Genomic DNA, 23,507 nt, shown 5'->3' with positions numbered 1-23,507 from the left:
ATACACAGAAGATTCGAATTATTTATATAAATCCAAAACCCTCTTTTCCCTCCATAATGGCTCTTATTAATTTACTTCTTAGACATTCTTTGGAAGAATATTCTGGTAAATCGAGTTGATTAAAACAAGTGTGGGCAGTTGGCAATCTATCTTCTCCATATGCTTTATATATAATCATTTTTTGCTCTCCTCTCATTCCCATTAGATTTTTAAATCCGCCTAAAGGTACTCTACTTGTTCCAGTAACAAATTGCAAAAATGATGCTTTTTTATTTTCATCAAATTCTTCTAATACTTCCCATAACCAAATAATTTGAATAGAATTAGGTGTGTAATTATGATATTCTACATTTTCTTTTAAATCATTTAAATCTATAGTTGGTATACCACTAATTAATAGTTCTAATTCTTTGTCATCAAATATAGATATAAGTTTAGGCTGTATTAGCTCTTTGAATCCATCCATAAATGCTTCTAATTGTTCTTTTATACTATTTGTAACTTTTAGTTCACATAATAATTCAATATATTTATGTTTATTTTCATCTGTTACCGGTATATTTCTTCCATTAGGTATTAGGTCTATAATTTTTGTTTTACCAAATTCATCTATTTCAGTACTAAAATTAATTTCTAAATTTAAATCTTCTAATTTATATTGTGATATTTGTATTAAGCTTTTATAAAATTCGGGATCTACTGATTCAGCATCTGCTGGTAATATTTTTCTTCCAAGCATATGTTTATAAAAAGATCTACAAAAATAAGCATCAATGACTTGGCCATCATATATAGCTTTAGCAATAAATTTCCCAACAAATTTAAAGAAATGTAAATGATCTGGATTAATATATGATAAGGGATTTGGATGATTAAATTCAGATTTTTCTCCTTCTCTACAAAATAAAGCATAATTAGGATTAAATATTTCTTTGGCTAAAATTGAATACCATTCTCTTGTTAATCCTCCTGCATCTACACCTTCTTCATTTTTAAATGTAACTACTAATTTACCCTTTAAATCATTACCTGATTTATTTCTTAATTGATAATATGAATCTGTAAATACCTTTTCTCTTCTTATATTTAATTTGATTGGTTCAGTTCGAGCCCCTGATTTTAAATATTTTAATTTTTTTCGTAAATATAGTCTTTTATTTTCAAAATTTATACATGATGAAGTTAATTTTATCAATGATTTAAAGTTATGGTGTAATAATATTGGTGTTTGTTTTATTAGACTGTTAATAACTCTTCTATTTATATATACAAATTGTATTAATTTTTTATGTCTATTACTTATCTGCCCTTTATCTTCGATTTGTATTTGTATGTATTCGTTATTTTCGTCTTGTTCTTTTTCTTCATAATAATTTTCTTTAAATATTTCCAATTCGTTCATATGGTATTCATCTTGTTTCATTTTCTTTTTATTATATATACTTATATAAAATGGATAATCTTCATAAGCCAGTTTTTCATTTATTTTTATACTTTCGATATTTAAGTTAGATACTTTTTTTTCTAAATCTTTAAATTTTCGTAATTTATATTGGGAAACAAGTATAACTTCTTCTATAAATAAATATGCTTCCATCAAAGGTAATAAATAGTTTAATATAGTTGGAGGTGGTTCATCACTATTTTCTTTTTTTTTTTCATCATCTTGTTCAATATTTTGATCATTTTCATTTCTTTCATAATTTTCTAACTCTGCATTTTGTGCATATGTTTGCGAATTTAATTGTGTAGTATTGTTTATAACTTCATTATCATCATTTTTAGAGCTATTTTGAGAATCTGAATCGAATAAAGACAAGTTATTATCTTGTTCATGTTTCATTACATTGTTATCCAAACTATTATGTAAAAATGTATTTTTATCAGAATGGTTAAAATTGTTATTTTGAGGGTCTTTGTTATTTATCTCAGTAGTTTTGAAGTCTTCATTTTTTGTTTTGCTATTATTATTTAACCATTGTGTTTCATTACTATTACATTTAAATTTATAATTTTTGTCAATTAATGAATTATTTATAACCTGCATCGTTTTATTAAATTCTTCCCATAATAGATCAATATTAATTGAAAGGAAAAAATCGGCACATATATCAAATTTCGATTCTTCATTTATTTTATTATTTTCATGTTCATGTTCATTAGTAATAGTAGTATCATTATTTTCGAGTTGGGTTTTTTTGTTTGATTCCGAGGTAGCATGCTTAATTTCAACGTTATCATTTCCAATATTAGAAACATCATTGTTGGATGCTTGGATATTATTTTGAGAACTAGAATCTGCTGAATTATCCAATTTAGGGTTTTCATTTTCACTATTAGGTTTTGCAATATTTTTTTTTTGTTTTTTGGTCATTAAACTGTCAATTACAGAAGGTGCATTAAACAATATTGTAATAACCCTGTATAATGCAATTAGCTTTTGTTCTAAACTATCTGAATGATCAATCGAATATAAGTTGAATGTTTTATTATTAATAGAATGTGCAATTTTATTTAAATCATATATGATTCTTTTTATTAATATATGTGCATGATATTTTAATGTTTGTATAATTAGTCGTTTTAATTTATAATGTGAAAAAAATATGACAGCAATTTGTAATAATAATGAAATATCTTGTTTATGTACTTGATCTAAATTATTATTACTATTTATCCATAAAAAGTTCGTTTTATAATTGCATATTAATTTACTTAAATTTGATATTGCATTTATTGATATAACTTCTAATAAATAATATGGTTTTAATGTGTAATCATTTTTTTCAATTTTATTTGGTTTTATATTTTTTATATTTAATAATAGTTCTTTATTAATTTTTGATGCTGTATTATTATTATGATAAAATTCATTTAAGTTTGTATTTTTCTCTTTTTCTTTTTTATCCCTATTTGATGACGTAGAAATATTTCCTTCATTATTTTCTTCATTGCTTTGATTATCCTTTATATGGTTATCATCGTTTTCATTTTTTTCATTTGTATTGCCAGATACTATGTCGGATATATTTATGTTAGCATCTGAACTATCATTTTGTATGTGTTCTTCTTCATTGTTAATTATATATTGTAGATTTTCCGCATATATCCACTTTGTAAAGTTTGCATATGCATGTTCTTTTTTTGCAGAATTGATTAAAATGTTATATATGACTAATAATAAATGACTTATTAATTTTTTCGAAGTTAAATATAAAGAAGAATCTAATAATTTAAATAATATATTTATAGGATAATCATTGTTTGATATGTCCATATTTATATTATCACTTTTATTAATGTTATTTGTAGATATTGTGCTAACATTTTTTGTTGTTTCCATTTTGGGGCGTTTTCTTTTCAATTCGTATTGCAATATAGCTGTTTCATCATCTGGAATATTTTCTTGTTCTTTTTGTTCATTATTTTTATCTGATGCAAAATATAATTTATTATTTTCGTTATATTCGTTTAATCGAGTATCTTCTATTTCTTCAAATTTATCTAACTCTAATTTGCCTCTTTTTTTTTTTAGTTCGTCAAAAAATGATCTACATCCATCACCATTTCCCTTTTTTCCATCGTTTGCTTTTTGCTTTTTCTTTTTTATTTTTTGTTCAATTTCTTTTGGTATAAACAAAGCCGGATGTATTAATTCCATAGAAAAAAATGATGTGATATGTGGAATAGTTATGAGCAAGGATTGAACTTGTTCTAAAACTCTTTCTGCTGATATATAAGCTGTAGTAAAATAATTATCTGAAAATAATCCTAATGTTTTTTTATTTACATTTTGATATAACATTTTTGGTGGGAAATTAATTATATTTGATAGTGCTATATAATTTGGAGAATCTTGTTTCCCATGCAAATCTATAGATGCAGACCATAATATATTCATAAATAATTGAAGTGTATATAATTTTGTTTTTTGATAAGAACATATTAAATTACAAAATAGTGTAAACATAATTTTTTTATTTATTTCTTTTTTTAAAAATAATAATCTACATATGTCAATTAAAGCTTGAGAAGGAACGGGTTCTTCTAAGCATACATATAAAGCAGTATCATTTTCTTTGTCAACATTTGGTTTGTTATTATTTGATGGGAATATATTTTTTAAATATTTACTGAGAGAGGCATTATCTTCTTTTTCTAATAACTTATCATCACTCATTATGTGATAATTATGATCAACATTATTAGTATTATTGTTATTTGTTCTATTATCATTTCTTCTTAATTGCCTGGGCTGATTAATATTATTATTATCACCATAGTTAAAGTTAAAATTATTTCCATTACTTGTTATATTTGCATTTGTTATTCTGTGTATTTCATTATTATTATTGTTGCTACTTCGATCATTATCATTATTTGTGTTATTATTTATATCATTGTTATCATTTACATTAATTGAACTTGAGATTGGTATAAAATTGTCTCTAATATTATTATTTGATCCTAAGCCTATACCCGGAATAGATATATCAGATGATCTCGAACCTAAAAAGTTATCAAGAAATCTCGAAACTGCTATACTATCATAATTTTCATGTCCTGTATTTATCATAATAATTGGATTATTATTATCATTATAAGTTATTCTGATAAAATGATTTCTATTCATATTTGGTAAAGGATTTCTTATTGGAATATTGAATCTTCGCCTACTACTTAAACCATTTCTGTTTCCAGGAAAAAAAATATTTCGATTGCTTCTTGGGCTTCTATCATTACTACTAATTAGTATGCTGCTTATTCCGTTTAAACCATTAAAATTATTATTTGGATGAGCGTTTAAATTCGAAGGTGCATTTATGAAAACCGAGCTTGCTATTCTACCCTGGATATTTTCCCTTCTACTTAATCTACTGGAGATAGACACATTTCTCATATCATTTATGACAATAGTATCTCCATCATTTTCATCTCCATCATTTTCATCTCCATCATTTTGATCACTATTTATAGCAACTACGCCATCGTTTTCATCTCTGTTTAATGTATTGCTTCCATTTCCTATAGTAATCATAGCATTTTCATCATTTTCATCATTTTCATCATTTTCATCATTTTCATCATTTTCATCGTTATCGTTATTTTCATTATTTTCACCATTTTCATTATGCTCGTTATTTTCTGCATTTCCATTGTTAGATTGCACATGAACACGAGAATCGCTATGCTCATTAGATTGGTTGGTGTTTCCTGGTCGATTATTTGCATTTAAAATACTAGTGTATCTATTATTCAATGTTGAAAATCTTAAATTTCTAGATTCTTCAATCATTTCTGCTGTCAATGTCCTTATAAATCTCAAACTTGCTGAGGATAAAACATCTCTCCTTAAATCTGAAGTTAATGATTCTATAAAAGCTATATTTGTTTCATCTTGAGCATCTGCTCTTTGGCCTTTATTTCCGATAATTCTTTTTTTTATTTCTGATCTAACACTTGAAGATAATGCGTCGAGATAGCTTTTTTTGATGCTATTATAGATCCGTACATTATCATCGTGTTCTTTATTCGTTTCACCATTTGCTTCGCTAGTTGGTAAAGTATTACTGGTTTCATCGTGGATAGTCGTCATATCGTTAGATTGGTTTTCTGATAATACATTGGAAGATTGTTCTTGATTTTTTATAAATTCTTTATACTTTAGATATTTTTTATATGTTTGTATTGATATTTTTTTGGCGTTACTTATATTTTCTTGTTCTTTTTCAATTATTTTATTTAAAGTTATATTTTTCAAATGTTGAAATATTATTTCTTCTATCAAATTAGTTGGAAGTTCAACAAGAAATGCTCTATCAACATTTAAAATTTCAAAAAATTGTTTTTCATTTATTCCTAAAGAACAACAAATTATAAATATAGATTCAATTTTTAGAATTCTATCGAATAGTTCATCATAATTTATATTTTTATAATCCTCTGGGTCTTCTTCTTCTGGCGCGACTTCTATATATGCATCATTTTCATTCATATTACAATTATTTATGTCATTTGTGTTTAGAATATTTTCGTTGTTTGTTTGTGATTCTAAATTAAATGGTATACTACTGTTTCCTGCATGTTCTGAGTCATCTATACTATCTAATATATTTCTAATTGGTGATTCATTTACATTATCTTGGTTGCTTTGCGCTTCGTCGTTTAACTGTTTTTTTGTTTGTTCCATTATTTCATTGACATTATTGGCAGCCGTATTGAGTGTTGCATCGGTTTGTGAATTAGTAACTTTTCCGATATTATCGCCATTAGGATCCTCTTCAAGTTTTATATCTGATTTTACATCATCAACTTTAGCTGATTCTTCATCATTTAGTTTGTTCTTTTTAATATCTATTGCAAGTTCATTTTTCTTTTTCTTTTTTTCTTCTATACACTTTTGAATTTTGTCTATAATTTTATTTTTTTCCTCTACTAAATTTTCAAATGGCAAATTAATGTTAACTTTTGGAACTGATTTGCACAATCTATTATACATTATATTGCAGATGTCACTTTTTAATTTTTTGTCATTATCTAAAATTGAATCAATCAAAGTAAACTTTTCTCCCTTTTTAGAATCTTTTTTATTTGTGTCTTCTTTTTTATCGTCTTTATAATTTTGTTCATTATCATCAATATCAGATGCATTCTTTGTATTTTTATTTTTGTTCACGTTATTGTTTTCACATTGCTTTGTAATATCTATTGCATTCGAATCAATATTATTAGTAGAACAGACGTTTTCCATTTGATTTTCTGTATCTGTGGGTTCAGTTATTGGGATAGTTCTAATAGCATCGCCATTAATTCTAGTATTTTCATCGGTTTCGTTAACTTGAGAAATATTAGAACCATATTTTACCACATCATTGTTGTCATTAACTGAAGTATCATCTTCAATACAAGAAATGTTTCTAAAATTTCGTACATTCGAATAATTTAAGCTTCTAATAGAAGGTAAATTATTATCACTTATATTGTAATTTCTAATATTATTATACAAATTTCTTAGATTATTATTAGTATTGTTTATATAATTATTGTTTGTATTAGTATTGTTTATATTTTGTCTATTATTTGATAAATTGTTAAAAGGATTTTGTGTCATGATGCTATTTATTCTATCATAATTGATATGATAATAGGTTAATCCGCTTTGATTTGGTCCATTATTTCCATTAATCATATTTGTGCTTATATCAAATCTATTGGCATTACTTATGATGCTATTATTTCTCACCCCATCTGGCAAATGCAAAGTTGTGGTTATTGCATTATTTAATGGATCATTTCGTCTTCTATTAATAGTTAATAGATTAGAACATAATTGATTCATTAAACTGAGTATATTGGTACTGGCAATTGGTGAATTGTTTATTCGGGTTGGAATATTATTATTAGTATTCAGGGTTCTACGCTCTATTATGTTTTCTGTGACAGGAATTTCGACAATGGGTGATGTATTAGGAGCGTTATCATTTGAAACAACTTCATTTTGTTGATTTTCTGTAGTGATTAAATTATTTGTATTTTTTTCACATGTTGAATGTATTCTTCCAGTTTCATTTAGATACATTATACTATTATTTTCACTTAGTAATGTGTTAATATCTCTGTTATTATAATTGTAAAAATGATAATATAAATCGATTAAGTTAATATCATATTCGTTATTATTATTACTATTATTATTATTATTTGATGAATTATCATTTGTTTTTGGTATTACATCTATAATATCTTCCTCATCATTTATTTTATTTTCATTACAATTCGATACGTTACCAATATTATTTTCGTCATTTTCTCCAGATATATATATATCTGTGTTTATTTTAATAATGTTTCCATCATTTTCATTGCTAGCATGATTTATTTGATGAATATTTTCTTCCTTCAATCGGCTATTATTATTTAGATTACTTTCGCTTGTTAGATTTGTGGAATTATTAATAATCGTATTATTGTTGATAGAATTGAATAAGGTATTTTGGTTTACATTATTATTATTATTATTATCACTTTCTATCTTCATTTTAGTTGCATTATGATCAATATTTTCATTATGAATATTTATTTTATCAGTTTGTACTAAATTGGAAAACATGCTAACTTTTGAAGTATCATCATGTTGTGCTTGATCCACTGCATTGTTTAAAGAATTTGGATGATTATTGGATATATTTGTAAATTCTGTTTTTATATTTGTTTCGTCATTTTTTGAATCTCTAACAGATTCAACAAAACCTGAAGGAATAATGTTTTGCTTTTTATTATTTTGTTCGCAATCATCAATATAATCATCATTATATTCATCTATATCATCATTAATGTTATAAGCTCCATCTTCTTCTAACAATATATCTAAAATTTTATGTTGATTTTCATTACAATTTAATAATGAATTATCTACATGTATTTCATTGTCAATTGAATCTATGTTATTATTATTTGATCTACCATTATCATCATTTTGATTAATACTAAAGGTGCAATTATTTCCTTCAACATCTTCTTCATCGATTTCTTCCTCTTCTTCATCATCATCCACTTCATCATCATTGTCAATATCGTCATCATCTTCTTCATCTTCTTCATCATCATCTTCTTCATCGTCTTCTTCATCATCATCATCTTCTTCGGTTTCATCATCTGTTTCATCTATTTCTCTTATTCTATGAGCACTCTGTTCATCATCTATATCATGACTAGAATCAGAATTTAAATTTAATCTGGATACTATATTATTATTATTATCTCCCATATTTGATAGATTTTCTTCATTTTCATCTACTTCATGAGGTAATAGTAAGTTATTAGAATTATCATATATTTGATCTTCATCTATTATATTACCATCTTGTACTAAATAAGCATGTACATGTAAGCCTCTATTAGTATTATCATCATCTTGTTCGTTACTATTTTCCTCTCCTTCATCTTCATCATCGTCGTCGTCTTCTTCTTCATCTACATCTACATCATCAATATCCAATTCATCATCATCATCATCATCTTCATCCATTTCATCTTCATCATCTTCATCCATTCCATCTTCATCATCTTCATCCATTCCATCTTCATCATTTTCATCGATAACTTCAATTTCGTCATCATCATCTTCATCCATTTCATCTTCATCCATTTCATCGTCATCATCTTCATCAAAATTATTTTCTTCAATACTATGATTTTCACTATTATTTTCATGAGCTGAATTAGGATTTATTCTGTTATGACTTATTCCAACCTCTTGGTCATAATAATTTCCTTCATTAAATATATCTTCATTTCTATCATGAGCATGATTATTATCATCTTCTTCAGTATCTTCTTCTCCGTTGTCTATATCTATTTCATCATCTTCATCTATATAATCATCGTCCATTTCCTCTTCATATTCATAATGAATATCATCATCATCATTGTTGCTATCATCTTCAGCGTCTTCATCATTATCAAATATAAAATTTTCTCCATGTGATGCATCTGAATCTTCTGAATAGGAAATATCTGAACCTTCTGAATTTTCATTACTTGAATCTGATCTAAATCTAATATATGATGGATTTAAAAATGTAGAAGAGGAAATATTTTTTCTTCGTTTATTTCTTTTTATTTTATTATTATTTTTTTTTTTTTGTGCATTATTTATTTTATTCGATTTTATCATATGGGAGTTTATATTTGGACTTTTAATAGAATATCCCATAATGGACGATGATGTCAAAACAGATAAAGATCGTATAATAGATGTTGCTGTATTTACAAAGTCATCTTTTCCATAATCCAATTTGTTTAATAAATTACATAATGAGTTTCTAAAGAGTACCAACTGTTCTTTACTATATGCAAATAATTTTTCTGTTTCTTCATCTTCTTTATTATCATCTCCATTTCCACTATTGCCTTTTTTATTTCCTCCTACATTTTTGATGGTACCTTTTTTGATGTTTCCAATATTATTTCCTTTTTCATTTTGATAAGGTTTATCATCATCATTGTCATTGTTGGTTTTTGTATTTTTTTCAACCTTTGCAAGAGAATCTAAAAGTTTTGATAAGTTCTTTGCATTTGTTAATACTTGTTTATCTTTAACTACTATTGAATTTTTTTCAATTCTAACATTTTGATCTTCGTTGATTAATTTAAAAAGGAGTGAACTTATAGCATTCGAGAAAACAGTCATTACTGTGGAAAATGCATTATTATTAATAATATCTTTTTTTTTTTGAAAATTTGAATAAATTTTTAATAAATGGACAATTTCGAGTACTACTTTTTTATGAATATCATAATTAGAATTATGAATATCAAAAATTAATTGAATAAAATTAAATATATGTTTTATATATGCCATATTTTTAGATTCATTATTATTTAGTGATGCATAGTAAACATCTATATTGTTTGTGAATTTTTTTTCAAAATTACTAAATGAGTAAGGGGTATATATAATGGGATTACTCATACAAATAAATTGAGGTAATATTCTTTTAAACAAAAATATTAAAAATGGTGTAAAAGCTATATTATTAGAATTATTTATTTGTGTTTGATCTAAATGATTGATATTATTTTTATCATTACTAGATTGCTTATTAATATCTGTTATATTTGTGTTGTCAGAAAAAAATGGAAATAGACAACTTCTAAAATTTAATTTAGATGCATCAAAAATAGAAAATAGTTGCATATAATTTTGTAAATAATATTCAGATATTTCTTTATATGTGTTTATGGAATCTGGTCGCGTTAATTTATTTAAATGATTAGGCATATCATGGTGATTCAAAGATTCTGGTCCTGTTATTTCTGTTTCTGTTTTGCTATCGTAAATGTTTTTTTTCGTTATCATATTATTGTTGGTCAAGTTATTAATATTAGATGTGCTACCCCCATTTTTATTTTTTGTGAAAAATATATTAGTAGTATTTTGCTGAATCGAACAAATTTTGCTATCCTTGGATCCGATACTATTCATATTATTTCCCATGGGACCTGATTTTTCAATTCCATTGTTGAAAGCTGTATTATCACCACTGTATAAATTTTCTGTTTTATTAATAGGACTATTATCTGGTTGAATAAATGTTTTAATAATTTTTTGATTAAATGGTGGCATTTTAATTAAGTAAATTATTAAATGTTTAAACGTTTTGAAAATTAAATTAATAATAAAAAGTAAATTGTCAGCAGTTAAGGCAAATGGATACATAACTTTATAATCCAATTGATTATCAAAATCAACATCATTTCCATATATTTCCATTAATTTCTGATTAAACTTAAGTCTTTGTTCTTTTCCATTTAATTTTGTTACTCGTGTTTTACTTTGAATAATAGTGAACAAGTTTAGAAAATCTATCAATGTTGCTAATATATAAAAATTATAAAAATTGTTTTTCATATAATATTTTTTTAGACATTTTGTGCTATTAGCTATATCGGATAGCATATAAATAGATTTTATATTTTCTGGTATTGGCAAACAATTTAAATAATATTGATTTTTACAACTTTTTTCAAGCAAATCCTCAATTTCATTATTATTGTTTATAATTTCGCTATTATTAATATAATTTATATTTGATTTTTTTTCATGAAAATTTTTCCCAGAATCAAGATTGGAGTTTACTAAAATACTTGAGTCATATGAAATATTAATTGAAGTATTTATAAAATCGTCATATTTGTCTTTTTTGGAATCTTTAACATATTTTAGATTTGGAAAGAAACATAAGGAACTTAATATTTCTTCATATAATTGTGGATTTTTAAATATAAATGGATATAAAGATTCATTTAACTCAGTTAAAGATACTCCTAATGCATTTATAAAATCATTATTCTTTATCGATTTTAAATCATTTTTTTTCATGAAACATTTAACTGGTATTCCATGACATAAGAAATAAGATTTCAAGCTATATTCAATTTTATTCATTATTACATAATTGTCTGTAAAACATTGAATTAATATATTTATAAGTATAATGAGCATATCTTTGAATTTTGCATGTTTCGATATTGTTAGAAGGATTCCTAAACTATTTTGACACATATTCTGTAATATTAATTCATTGATATCAAGTTCCGAGATATTATTGCTACTATTTTCATTTTCAGCATCAATATATTTTTCTTTTTTTAATTGATTCATTTTATTGATATCTGTTAAAACGGATTCTGTGCTATTTTTTATATCATTTTCATTCTCAAATTTATTTATTTTTTCAAAACAATTATTAGTATTACTACTATTCGTAAAACTGTTATCATATGTCAATTTCGTTTTCTTCCTTTCTTCAATTTCAAAAACTTCTCTAAAATGTTTATACACATTTGGAGGTCGATATGATAGTAAAAATACAACGTTATTATAAGTAGTTGTTAAATATTCGATAATTTGCAATATACTTAAACAAAGCTGTGAATTGTATCCTTTAAAGAAATGTAATGTATCGATACATATTTTTATAATATTGTGTTGCTTTTCTGAAGAGATAAATCTTATGTTTTCCATATTCATTTGTTGAGAAATATTAATGCCACTATTATTTACATTGGTCTGATTTGATAGAGTTAATGGGATATCAAATATTATATTGTTATTTGTATTTTTTTTATCATTCAAATTGTTAATTTTTTCAATTTTAGTAAAAGGTAAGTTATCCTTTTGTATCATAGAATGCTTTTCTGTTTTGAGAGGAATATCATCTGTTCCTATAGTTGTTGAATAAAATGATTTTTCTTCGTTTAAATTTTCTTCTTTTTTTTTTTTAAATATTTTTTTATTTTTATCATTAAAATTATATAAAGAATAGTTAATAATTATTTTATATAAGCACATAAATAAAGGTGTGTAAAAACATGGAGGTTTTGAGTATAATGAAATGAATTTATTTTCTTCATTTTCTAGTGATGAATTATTAATAGCTGCTTTTTGATTGTATTCAGAATTATCTACATCTAGAAAATTCCAATAGGGTATTAACATTTTATGTGTTTTGATAGATTGATTTACAACTAGTCCTTTATTATACATTATATTTATTTTTTTGTCTCCAATATTATTAGTTTCATTTGTTTGATTTATCTGTTCGTTATATTTTAATATATTACCTTCATTATTATTGTATAAATTTACAGAGTTGTTATTTATTTTGTTCATTTGGTTATTGTTGTTAACATATTCACCAGTGTGATTTGAGATATTGCAAATATGTATTGAATCATGAGGAATGTGTTCCTGTTGTTCATTTTCATTAATATTTGGAATAGCATTGTTAGTAATAGAGTTATTAATTTGTTTAGCAGATTCACTAGAATTTGTGTTTTCATCTTGTTGGCCACATATATGCATTTTATTGTATTTTCTTTTTTTTTTGTTATTTTTCGTTAAATTATTATCACAATTTATGCATACTTCTGTATTACTGACATTATTTAGGGTATCATTATTTATTAATATTTGTGGATTGTTAAATGTTTTTTTTTGAAGCATATTTGATAATTCATTTTTGTTTATTCCTTCTTCATTTTTTTCTATTAAAAAGTAATTAACACTATTTTCTATATTTTTTAAATATGATATATTAAATTTTTGTATAAAAAAAATACAGTAATCTATAATATTTCTATCTATATGTAGAATAATATTTTTGGCTATACTATATTTATTGATAATATTAAAAAGAGTAAAGTATAACATATACAAACAGAAATGATAAGAATATATTTCCATATCTCTTTGAGATTTATATATTATATCTATGTCCCCTTTGATATATTTCATTCCATATAATAAGGATTTTAAACCATCAGTTTGTTTATTTGGATCTGAATTTGTAGTAATAGTAGTTTGTTGCTGATTATTTATTTCATCATTATTTATTTTATTATTTTGTAAATTATATTGTGCAATGTTATCATCACTGTGATTGCTTGTATCATAATCGCCATGTTGATCATTTTCAGCAGAATTATTTCTTCTATTTTGATTATTTTCATTTCTGTCTTCATTTAAAGGATTATTAGTAATTTGAATATTATTTGAAATATTTTCGGAGTCATTTGCAGTATCGTTTTCTCTACTAATTTGATGTTGTGAATAATTTTCATTTCGTGAGAAAAATGTTCGTGTGTGTATATCTACTGGATTTATTCGTGGCCTAACAAAATTATTATTAGTTGAATGAGTGTTAATATCTATATTATTTATAAGAATATTTCGAGGGGTATTAGGATTGTTTTGATTGTTATTTGAATTGGCCATGTTATTGAGAGAGTTTCGTGTTTGCTCTGATGCTCCTTTTTTTATTTTTTCACTTTTTTTTTCATTTTTATTTTTTTTTTTATTAAAATACATAAATAAATGATTACAATGGTAAAATGGTTCAAATGGAAATGATTCATCGTTTTTTAGCATTTTAATTTTTTTAGAAATGTTTTCAATAAAATAATATAAAATAATAATTTTAACATCTTGATGATTAAATATTCTACTTTTATTACTATTTTTATCATGTATCGTTTTTTTATATTGATCTAAAAATAGTTTAACCGATTTTTTATCAATATCTATAACTAGGAAACTTAGATATAAGTTCATAAATGATAATTCATTATATGGAATTGTAATCATTATATTTATAAGCATATTAAATATGCATTTATATATATATTGTTTAAGTATTAAATATTTTTCTTCGTTCCAAAATTTTTTAATTATATTATTTTCATTATATGAAAGGAATATTTTTTTTTTCAACAATTTTAAATAATATTGTAAATAGAAAATCATATTTTTTTTATTGTATGGATCCATAATTGTTTCAAAATAATGCAGTCTTGGATGTTTTCCTTTTTCTTTTGCTTCTTTTAATATTTCATACATGAAAGGATATTTTCCTAAAACATATTTATCTTCTTTATAAAGCATATTACTATCTTGTTCGTTTTTTTTCTTAGTTTTTTTTCCATTATCAGTTTCTGTCATTTTTTCGTCATTTTTATCAATACCATCTATATTGTTTCCATTTTCTATTTGATTTATATTCGCATTGTTTTCTGGTACTGATTGGATATTTTCAATAAATGAATTTAATCTAAATGTATCTTCAGTTGGATTATTTCGTCGATTTCTATTATGACTTGTAGAATTTTCATCACTACTATTTTCATCAAATCCATAATAGAAAGATATTTTGTTTTCTTTATTTGTATTATGAGATGATGCGCATTCTTTTTCTCGTGTTTTATCTAAATAATTTAGTGTAGAATATAAATCAGTTGTTCCTGAACAATTTAATGAATCATGAATATTTTTTTCATCAAAGCCCATTAATTTTAACTCTTGTAATATATCAATATTAGGATAATTATATAGTTCTTTATCTTTTTCTTTATTTCCTGTAAATTTTTTATCTTTCATTTGTTCCTTATCCCAAAAGTCTAAAAGTTTATGCTCAGTATCAGTGGAATGGTGAATAAATTTTAGTATGATTTTTAAAAACCCAAAAATAATATTGTTGTTAAAATTTATATATATATTATTTTTTCCTAAATTATTTATTTTTACACTAGTACTGTTAATATATGTTAACCACATAAAGATGTTATTTGTTATATCACATTTCACTGATTTAATTGTATTAATTATATCAAAATAATCTAAGGAAAATAAAAAATTGTTATTATAAGTAAAATATTTGTCACTTTCGTCATATTTTTTGCTCTTTTCATCTTCCTTTTTACTATTTTCATCTTCTTTTTTATTTTTATAATTTTGTTTATTATTGGCACATTGTGTGTTATTTTTATTTTGATTAAAATTATTTTTTTCACAGGAATCAAAATCACCAAATAAAGTTTTTTTTCCATTTTCATCTATTGTAATAGCACACTCTTTTGATCCATTTAATTTTATTTTTGTGCTTGAACTATGGTCATCTTTGTTAGAATAAGAATGTGGAATTTGACTAGCATCATCATTATCTTGACTACTTGTTTTTTTTTCATGTTTATTGATGGGCTTGTTATATGTTTGATTCATCCTTGTAAAGGGATGTAACATTTTTGAAGTAAATAAAATCACATTAAATTTTCCAATGCTTATTATATTCATAAAAAAGTCTAAAAATGTATTTATACTTTTTATAGTTATTTCCATATAAGTTTTGATTGTATTTATATCCGATTTTGCAAAATAGTGCATTAATCTTATTACATATCTTACAAAATAAGTATTAGTACATGTATAATTTTTACTTATATGTATAGGTATATAACTTGTAAAATCGGAGTAAAAATTTGGATTTTTTTCATTTTTTTTTTTTTTAAAATATATAGCTAATATCGATATATATACACTCATTAAATAGTTAAACATATTAAAAATAAAATCAAATGTCCCAACTTTATATAACAAGTCTAAAAAGTAAAAATAACTAACAAACTCTAATTTACTATCTGATAATAGTTTATGCAATGTATTTATTAATTCTGAAATATATTTAACTGTTTTTATAGGTGTATAGCTCTTTATACTAATTTTGACTTTTTCCATTTTATTTGCATTTGAACATTTTTTATAATCATTATGATTATTTATATTATTATCCGATTGTTTATTATTATTTATATCACAATTATTATCATCGTTAAAAAGAGACTGTTTTCTACAGCCATTAATTGGGCTAATAGCAATGCCTGTTCCTCTGCTAAACTTATTACTATTGTTTTGAATATTCGCATTTATATTAATATTGCTCATATTGTTTATACTATTTATATCGTTAAATAAAACATTGGGTATAGAGCTAGAGTTATAAGAATCGGATGTTATTGAGCATATATGAATTTTATTATAGTCACTTAATTTATAATTGGAATTGGTTTTTATTGATTGATCCATGTTGTTGTGATTATATTCGAACTGATTCTGATGTGATAAGAAATTATGATCATTCTTTTGTCTATTCATACTGGTATTATTATAATTACAATTTTCAGAATTGTTCACATTTGAATTGGGGTCGAAATTTGTCTCTTCATTGCACCTTTCTGTATTCATAAAATGTTTATTTGGTACGACGTTAACTCCAAAAAAATTGAGATTATATTTTTTAAATAATATATCTTCCATATAAAAACATTCTGGATAAAATGAGTCAATTTTTTGAGTATGAAAATTAATATATGGTGTATAAGAATAATCATAGACATTAAAATTTTGTTTAATGTTTTGAAAATTTGTTCCTTCATTTTTTACGGCACTTTCCGACCCATCTGGATAAATATTCCCGGTAAAAAAGTTAGTGCACTCGCTACTACAATTGTTATCTAAATAATTAATTTTTTCTAAAGTTATATGATCAGATAATATATTATATAGAGAGTTTGAACCAATACATGAATTTTCATGAATAGGCTTAGAAACCAAAGGTACATTTAACATACATTTTGTTAAACATCGAATAATACATAATATATGTTTTTGCTGAATTATGTTATAGTATATATAATTGGAACTGGTTTTTAATTTGATTTGTTTTGAATGGCATAAAACATTTAACATAACAAAAAAATTTTTAATAATTACAAGCAAAGATCTTAAGGATTCACACATAACATATTTTGATTGATAAGGATAACTAGTATGCATGTTAATATTTTCATCATTGATATAATAATCGTTATATTTTTCATTTTTTTGTTTTGTAGTATTTTTTTCATTCTCATTTATGTTGCTTTGGTTAGATTGATTCATGCACATATAATATATTTTTAAAATTTCTTCTTGGGTTAATTTTTTATTTTCAGTTGTTTGTACATGTGGAATATATGAACTATGTTCAGAAATATCATTAGTATAAGAATTGGGATTGTTTTCTAGATTTCTAATGGTATCATTATGAGTCGATATAATATTAGAATCACTGTTTATATTATTTTTCTTAATTTTATTTTCTAAATTTGAGAAGGAAGGAAAGTAATTTTTAAATTTCGATTTTTCTTTCTTTTTGTGTGAAATAATCTCTGAAGGGGTTTTACAATTTTTATGATTAAATGAATTAAACTCTAATAATACTTGAGAAAATGTATATTTATAAATAGCTTTATAAACATTATCATCGTTTTCTAATAGTTTTAAGTGATCTGTTAATTTGCAATCATTTTGATTCATGTCATATACTAGATGCGTTTTAATTTGATTATTATTTAATTCATAAGCATTGTTATTTGCTGAATAACAAAATAATGAACGAGTTGAACAAAATAAGTTATATAATAAATAGTCTGATTTATTTTGGTTTATTCGAAGTTTTCTTTTTATATGCTCATGTATATATACTTTATCTTTAGATTGTAAAAAAATATTATTTGATAAATCGCTTGTTTGATAAAAATATAAATTAAAATAAAAATCATATACACTTTCTATAGTTATAAGTATATCTGAAAATATTTCTAAAACTTTTCTATTTGACAATTCTGTCGTTTCATATAATTTATCTTCATTACCATATAACCCTTTTGTATCTGCGTATGCAGCAATTAAAAAATATAATATGTTAAATAAATGTGTTATACAATGTAAAATCATTTTGTTTCTATCAACAAAAGGCCCAGAAATAAAATTTGTTTGAGAAAAGTCATGGTTTTGAGATTTATTAAAATATAATTTTGTGTTTGTATTGTTATTATTAATATTATTTTTTTCGAATTTTTTAATTTCAGATTCCTTGACAATAACTATATTTTCTCCAAAATCAAAATAAAGTTCACCATTAAAAATTACATTAATGTGTTGAGCATATTGTAAAAAGTTAGTATAATTGTATAGGGGGTATAAGAACTGATTGTACATATTTTTAAATGATGTGTATAGATATATCTTTAAAATAAAAGAATAAATAGGATGATATTCAAAAATATTCAAATAATTAGGAGGAAGGCTAATAATATTAGTAAAAGACATTAATATTTTTAATCCATTTAATTTAATAAATGCCTTTACCCATGAGCCTTTCATATATGATAAAATACATCTACAAACAATTGATAGTCTATCGAAAAAGAAATTATCTTTACGATGTTTATATTTATCTATGTTTAAATCATTTAATTTGATATCGTTTGGTTTGTTTAAAAAATTTTCAACATATTTTTCTATATAATTATAGTCTATACATTTCCAGTATCCTAAATTTATACCTTCGAAATATAATTCTTTTAATAACATAATATGAAAAGTTACACAATCTTTCATAGTAAATCCATAATTTTCTAACTCGTTTGCAATATTTCCGATTGAAACTGCTATATCACCAAATCTATCATAAAAGAAATAATCTTTTTTTAGTACAAAATGAAATAAATTATATATAGGACTGTAACTCAATTTTTTCATAGCAGATTTTCCAATACTATGTATAAACATAAGGGATAGTAGGGATGGGACATAAATCAAAACTGTTTCATTTTTTAAATTTTTATCATTTATACTATTTAACATAGCATTTAGTATTCCCTCTTTTAATAAGGTAGATAATATGGTTGGATCTTCATAAATATGTTCATATATAAATCCTAATATATATCCATATATACATAAACCAAACTTATATGGATATTTTAATATATATTTAATTATCTTCACTGATATATAATTGTTAGTAAATATATCAATTAATGTATCTGTTGGGGAATACCCTTTTAAAGCCAAATTTAAAGCCTTTATAATTATTTTTGTAATTTTTATTCTTTCATTATATATATGTAATTTCATCCAAAATGTAAATCTATTTAATATTATTTCTTCTGACATTTTCATATTAATATCGTATTTTTCAAAAATATTTTTTAAGCTTGAATTATCTATAGAAAATATGGTATCATAACTTTTTATTTCAGATTGAAAAAAATCTTCACTTTTTTTTTGAATTTCAATTTCTATATTATTACAAGGGGTGAATAGTTGGGAATGACTATTTACTAAATCTTGAGTGTTATTTTCTTTTATTATAGAATTATTATTATATTGATTAATGAATCTATTTTGTATATATTTATCTGCTTCTTCTTCTGTTTCAATAAATGTTTGATCATACTTTTCATAACAGCATGGAGTGAAATAATATTTTAACATTTCATTTTTATTCATATGATAAAAAGAATCTGATATCATAAATATTTCATATTGAAAACGATACAATAATATTTTATATAACTCATCTTCATTTTTTTCAGTAAAATAAAAATTAGGAGTAAAATCTAATAATGTTTCCATTATTCTTAGTAATAAATGTACTATAGGTAGGTTAAATGTATAACTATCTTGTAAATATAAAGGAAATGTTTTCAAAGTATTTTGTTGTGCTATTGTTAAAATAGGGGATGGTTCCATTATACATGTATGATATAAAGTTAATAATTGTAACATCATTGATATATTTTTTTTTTGTTTTTTATAATCTTTGAAATATTTTTTTGTAATCTTTATAAATTCGTTTTCCCCATTTTTTTTGGATTTTTTTATATTATCTATTATTACATCTTCGCTTATAAAATTTTCAAAATGAGTTTCATCTTTGTATAAATTTTCATTGATTTCTTCATTTGCATAATTCATATTTTCATTGTTAGCAGAAATGTGAGATGTGTTTTGTCCATTATTTGGATTTAAAATATTATTTAAATGGTTTCTAATTACCAATTCACTGTTTTCAACTTGGTTAGTTTCTGATATCGATTGACCATGTTCTGGTACGTTAAACGTTTCATGATTGTGGGAATTGGTTAATTGAGTTGAATTTTGTGCAACATTATTATTTTCGAGAAAAGAGCCAACTTCTCTATTTATAAAAGATCTTGATTGGGATATAATTGATAAATCAGAAGAATTTAAATTTGACAAAATCGAAGATGATATGCCATTTTCAGAAAATTCATTATATGATTCTATAGGGTTTCTTAAATTATTATTAGATATATTTTCTGGGCCTGATTCATAAATATTTGTTTGAATGGATTGATTATTTTGGAAAAGATAATTATTTTTTGACTGGGAATAACTATTCATGGAATTTTTCCATTTATTTATATATAGCTGATTAATATGATTTATACTATAAGTTTCTTCCTCATTTTCACTCATAATATATAAGGGACATATATTTTTTTGTATAATATATGGAGATAAAAAATAGTTAAGATAATATTTAAGAACACTAATAAATAAACCACTATGCAATTTTAGACCTAATATGTCTGAAACTACTTTATAATGTATATGTGATTCAATAGCAGTTGTTAATAAATCAAATATAATAGATAATGTTTTGTTATTAATAAATTTGTGAAATTTTAATATATATAATATTTCTTGTATGAAAATATTATTACCAGGAATAATTTGTGTATATAAAATGGAATTAATTGATAAGGATCCACAAATAATTAAATATCTAAGATTAAATATTTGTTTTCTATATTTTGGGCATATTAATCCTATATATATTCTTAGCTTATGTCTTAAATCGAATTTTTTTTTTTCATTAATATTATATTTATTCACAATTTTATCATAAGCATTTTGAAGCACATCTTTAGAATTATTATAACTAACTTGGTTTGGAAATATAGATGTAAACTTAATATCATTGTTATCGATATTTAATATAATTTTATTTAAATCGATTTCTTTATAATTTATTAAATCTAAAAGTTGTTTATTTTCTATTTTAGAATAAATATTATTCATATATTTTTTATCATTAAAATCATGTAAATAATATAATATTATCCCTGATATATAATTGTTGTCAGTTATATTACCAATATCTATGTTTATATATGGATGTAAAAAATTAGGGATTGGAATATTTATTAATGCTGATAAAGAGCTTATTATTTCGTTTATTTTGTTTTCATTTTTTTTGGTTTTTTTTATAAATAAATAATATATATTCAAAATTTCAGCTGATAAAATTGATATTTTGGGATTAAAACACCATAATAATATTAATAAATGGTCTAAAGAATTATATTTAGATTTGTTAAGACAGTTATCTAATATACAATAAGTAAATCTTAGAATTTCTTCTATTAACTGATCTGATGGTATAAATGAAATATCTGAGAATTTCGTGTTTATATCTATATTGTTATTTTCTATATTTGTATTATTAACTTCTTCATTCGCAATAATTTCTTCTTTTTTGTTTAACTTATTGTGAAGAATATATTTTTGCAATAAGTCATCAAATCTATTTAATACTGGAGCCCATGCAATCAAATCCGATTTAACCCACACCCACTCAATAAATGGAACTAAGTGATTTAATAGAGCTTCATTATTGCATGTTGATAAAATGTGTATAAAAAATTTTTCTTCTTTACTAATTTTGTTAAGCATCAAAATATAATTGTCATCTTTGGGAAGTTGGATTTTCATTGTTTACTCATAATTTAGAAAATAATAAAACAAGTTAAATATTTAAAGTGTATTAAATAAATCTTCAATATACTATAGGAATTTACAAATTAATACATGGCCACGTCCTTAAAAATAGTATACAAGAGGGTCCCAAACAATACACTAAATATATGTAATATTTTACAAGCTGTTAAAAGAGCGCATTAAAACGACAAAACGAGTGTTATACTATTAATGGACGGATTAAATAAATAATATATGGAAAATGGATAAAATGAGTTTATGATAATAAATGTATATGTATATATATATACGTGTATATTATATAAATATGAAACATGAGGATTCGCACAGAAACATTCCTCTCAAAAAAATACGAGCATATGTATGTAGGCATAAATGTTTAAAAATGTAATAAAAAGTGATTGAACTTTAATTTGTCAATTAAAAAATAAAAAAATATATAAGAATGCGATAAATAGAAACAAGAGGAATTTTCAACGTTCTAAATGAAACACATATCAAAGGAATGTAAATAAAAAAATGTATGTGTTAATTGTAGAAAAAAAATGTATAAGCTATATTATGATCAAATACATTTAAAAAAAATATATATAATATTGTAGAATAGTAATGGATAGGAAGTTTGTTGAATATATATAATAAATAAATTATTACAAGGAAAATATAAAAATAGCCTTAGATAATTTATTATATATATATAAGTATTTTATACATATAATATTTACTTATATATGCAGTTTTATGTATAAATAAAAGTATAATTTTACATATCTTAAATAATAAATTTTTGTAAAATTAACTATAAATTTTTCTTAATGATAAAAGTTTTTTTTTTTTTCTTCACAATAAGGAAATATGCTTATAAATGAAAAATTATTTATCACATGTAAAATATGGGTTTTAGTTTTTTAATTTTTTCAAATATAACTTAGAGGCATTTATTTTGTGGTATGCTATATTAATATATTATATATATATACTTTTTTTTTTCCATTTATTAAATGCGTACATAGCTATGAAAGTGTTTGGAGTACAT

General features: G+C 23.3%; 1 protein-coding gene across 1 annotated transcript; it reads right to left on the bottom strand.

Moving 5' to 3' along the window:
* Positions 1-22: 22 nt before the first annotated feature.
* Positions 23-22,465, bottom strand: PBANKA_0704500 (HECT-like E3 ubiquitin ligase, putative; the record flags this gene model as incomplete). The annotated part of the gene is made up of 1 exon (XM_034563945.1): positions 23-22,465. The coding sequence occupies one exon, from the start codon at positions 22,463-22,465 to the stop codon at positions 23-25; it is 22,443 nt and encodes a 7,480-aa protein (XP_034420791.1).
* Between the last annotated feature and the right edge of the window lie 1,042 nt (positions 22,466-23,507).

This window comes from Plasmodium berghei, assembly GCF_900002375.2.
Source record: "Plasmodium berghei ANKA genome assembly, chromosome: 7".
NCBI classification, from domain to species: Eukaryota; Apicomplexa; class Aconoidasida; order Haemosporida; family Plasmodiidae; genus Plasmodium; species Plasmodium berghei.
This window is presented reverse-complemented; position numbering and strand designations above follow the sequence as displayed.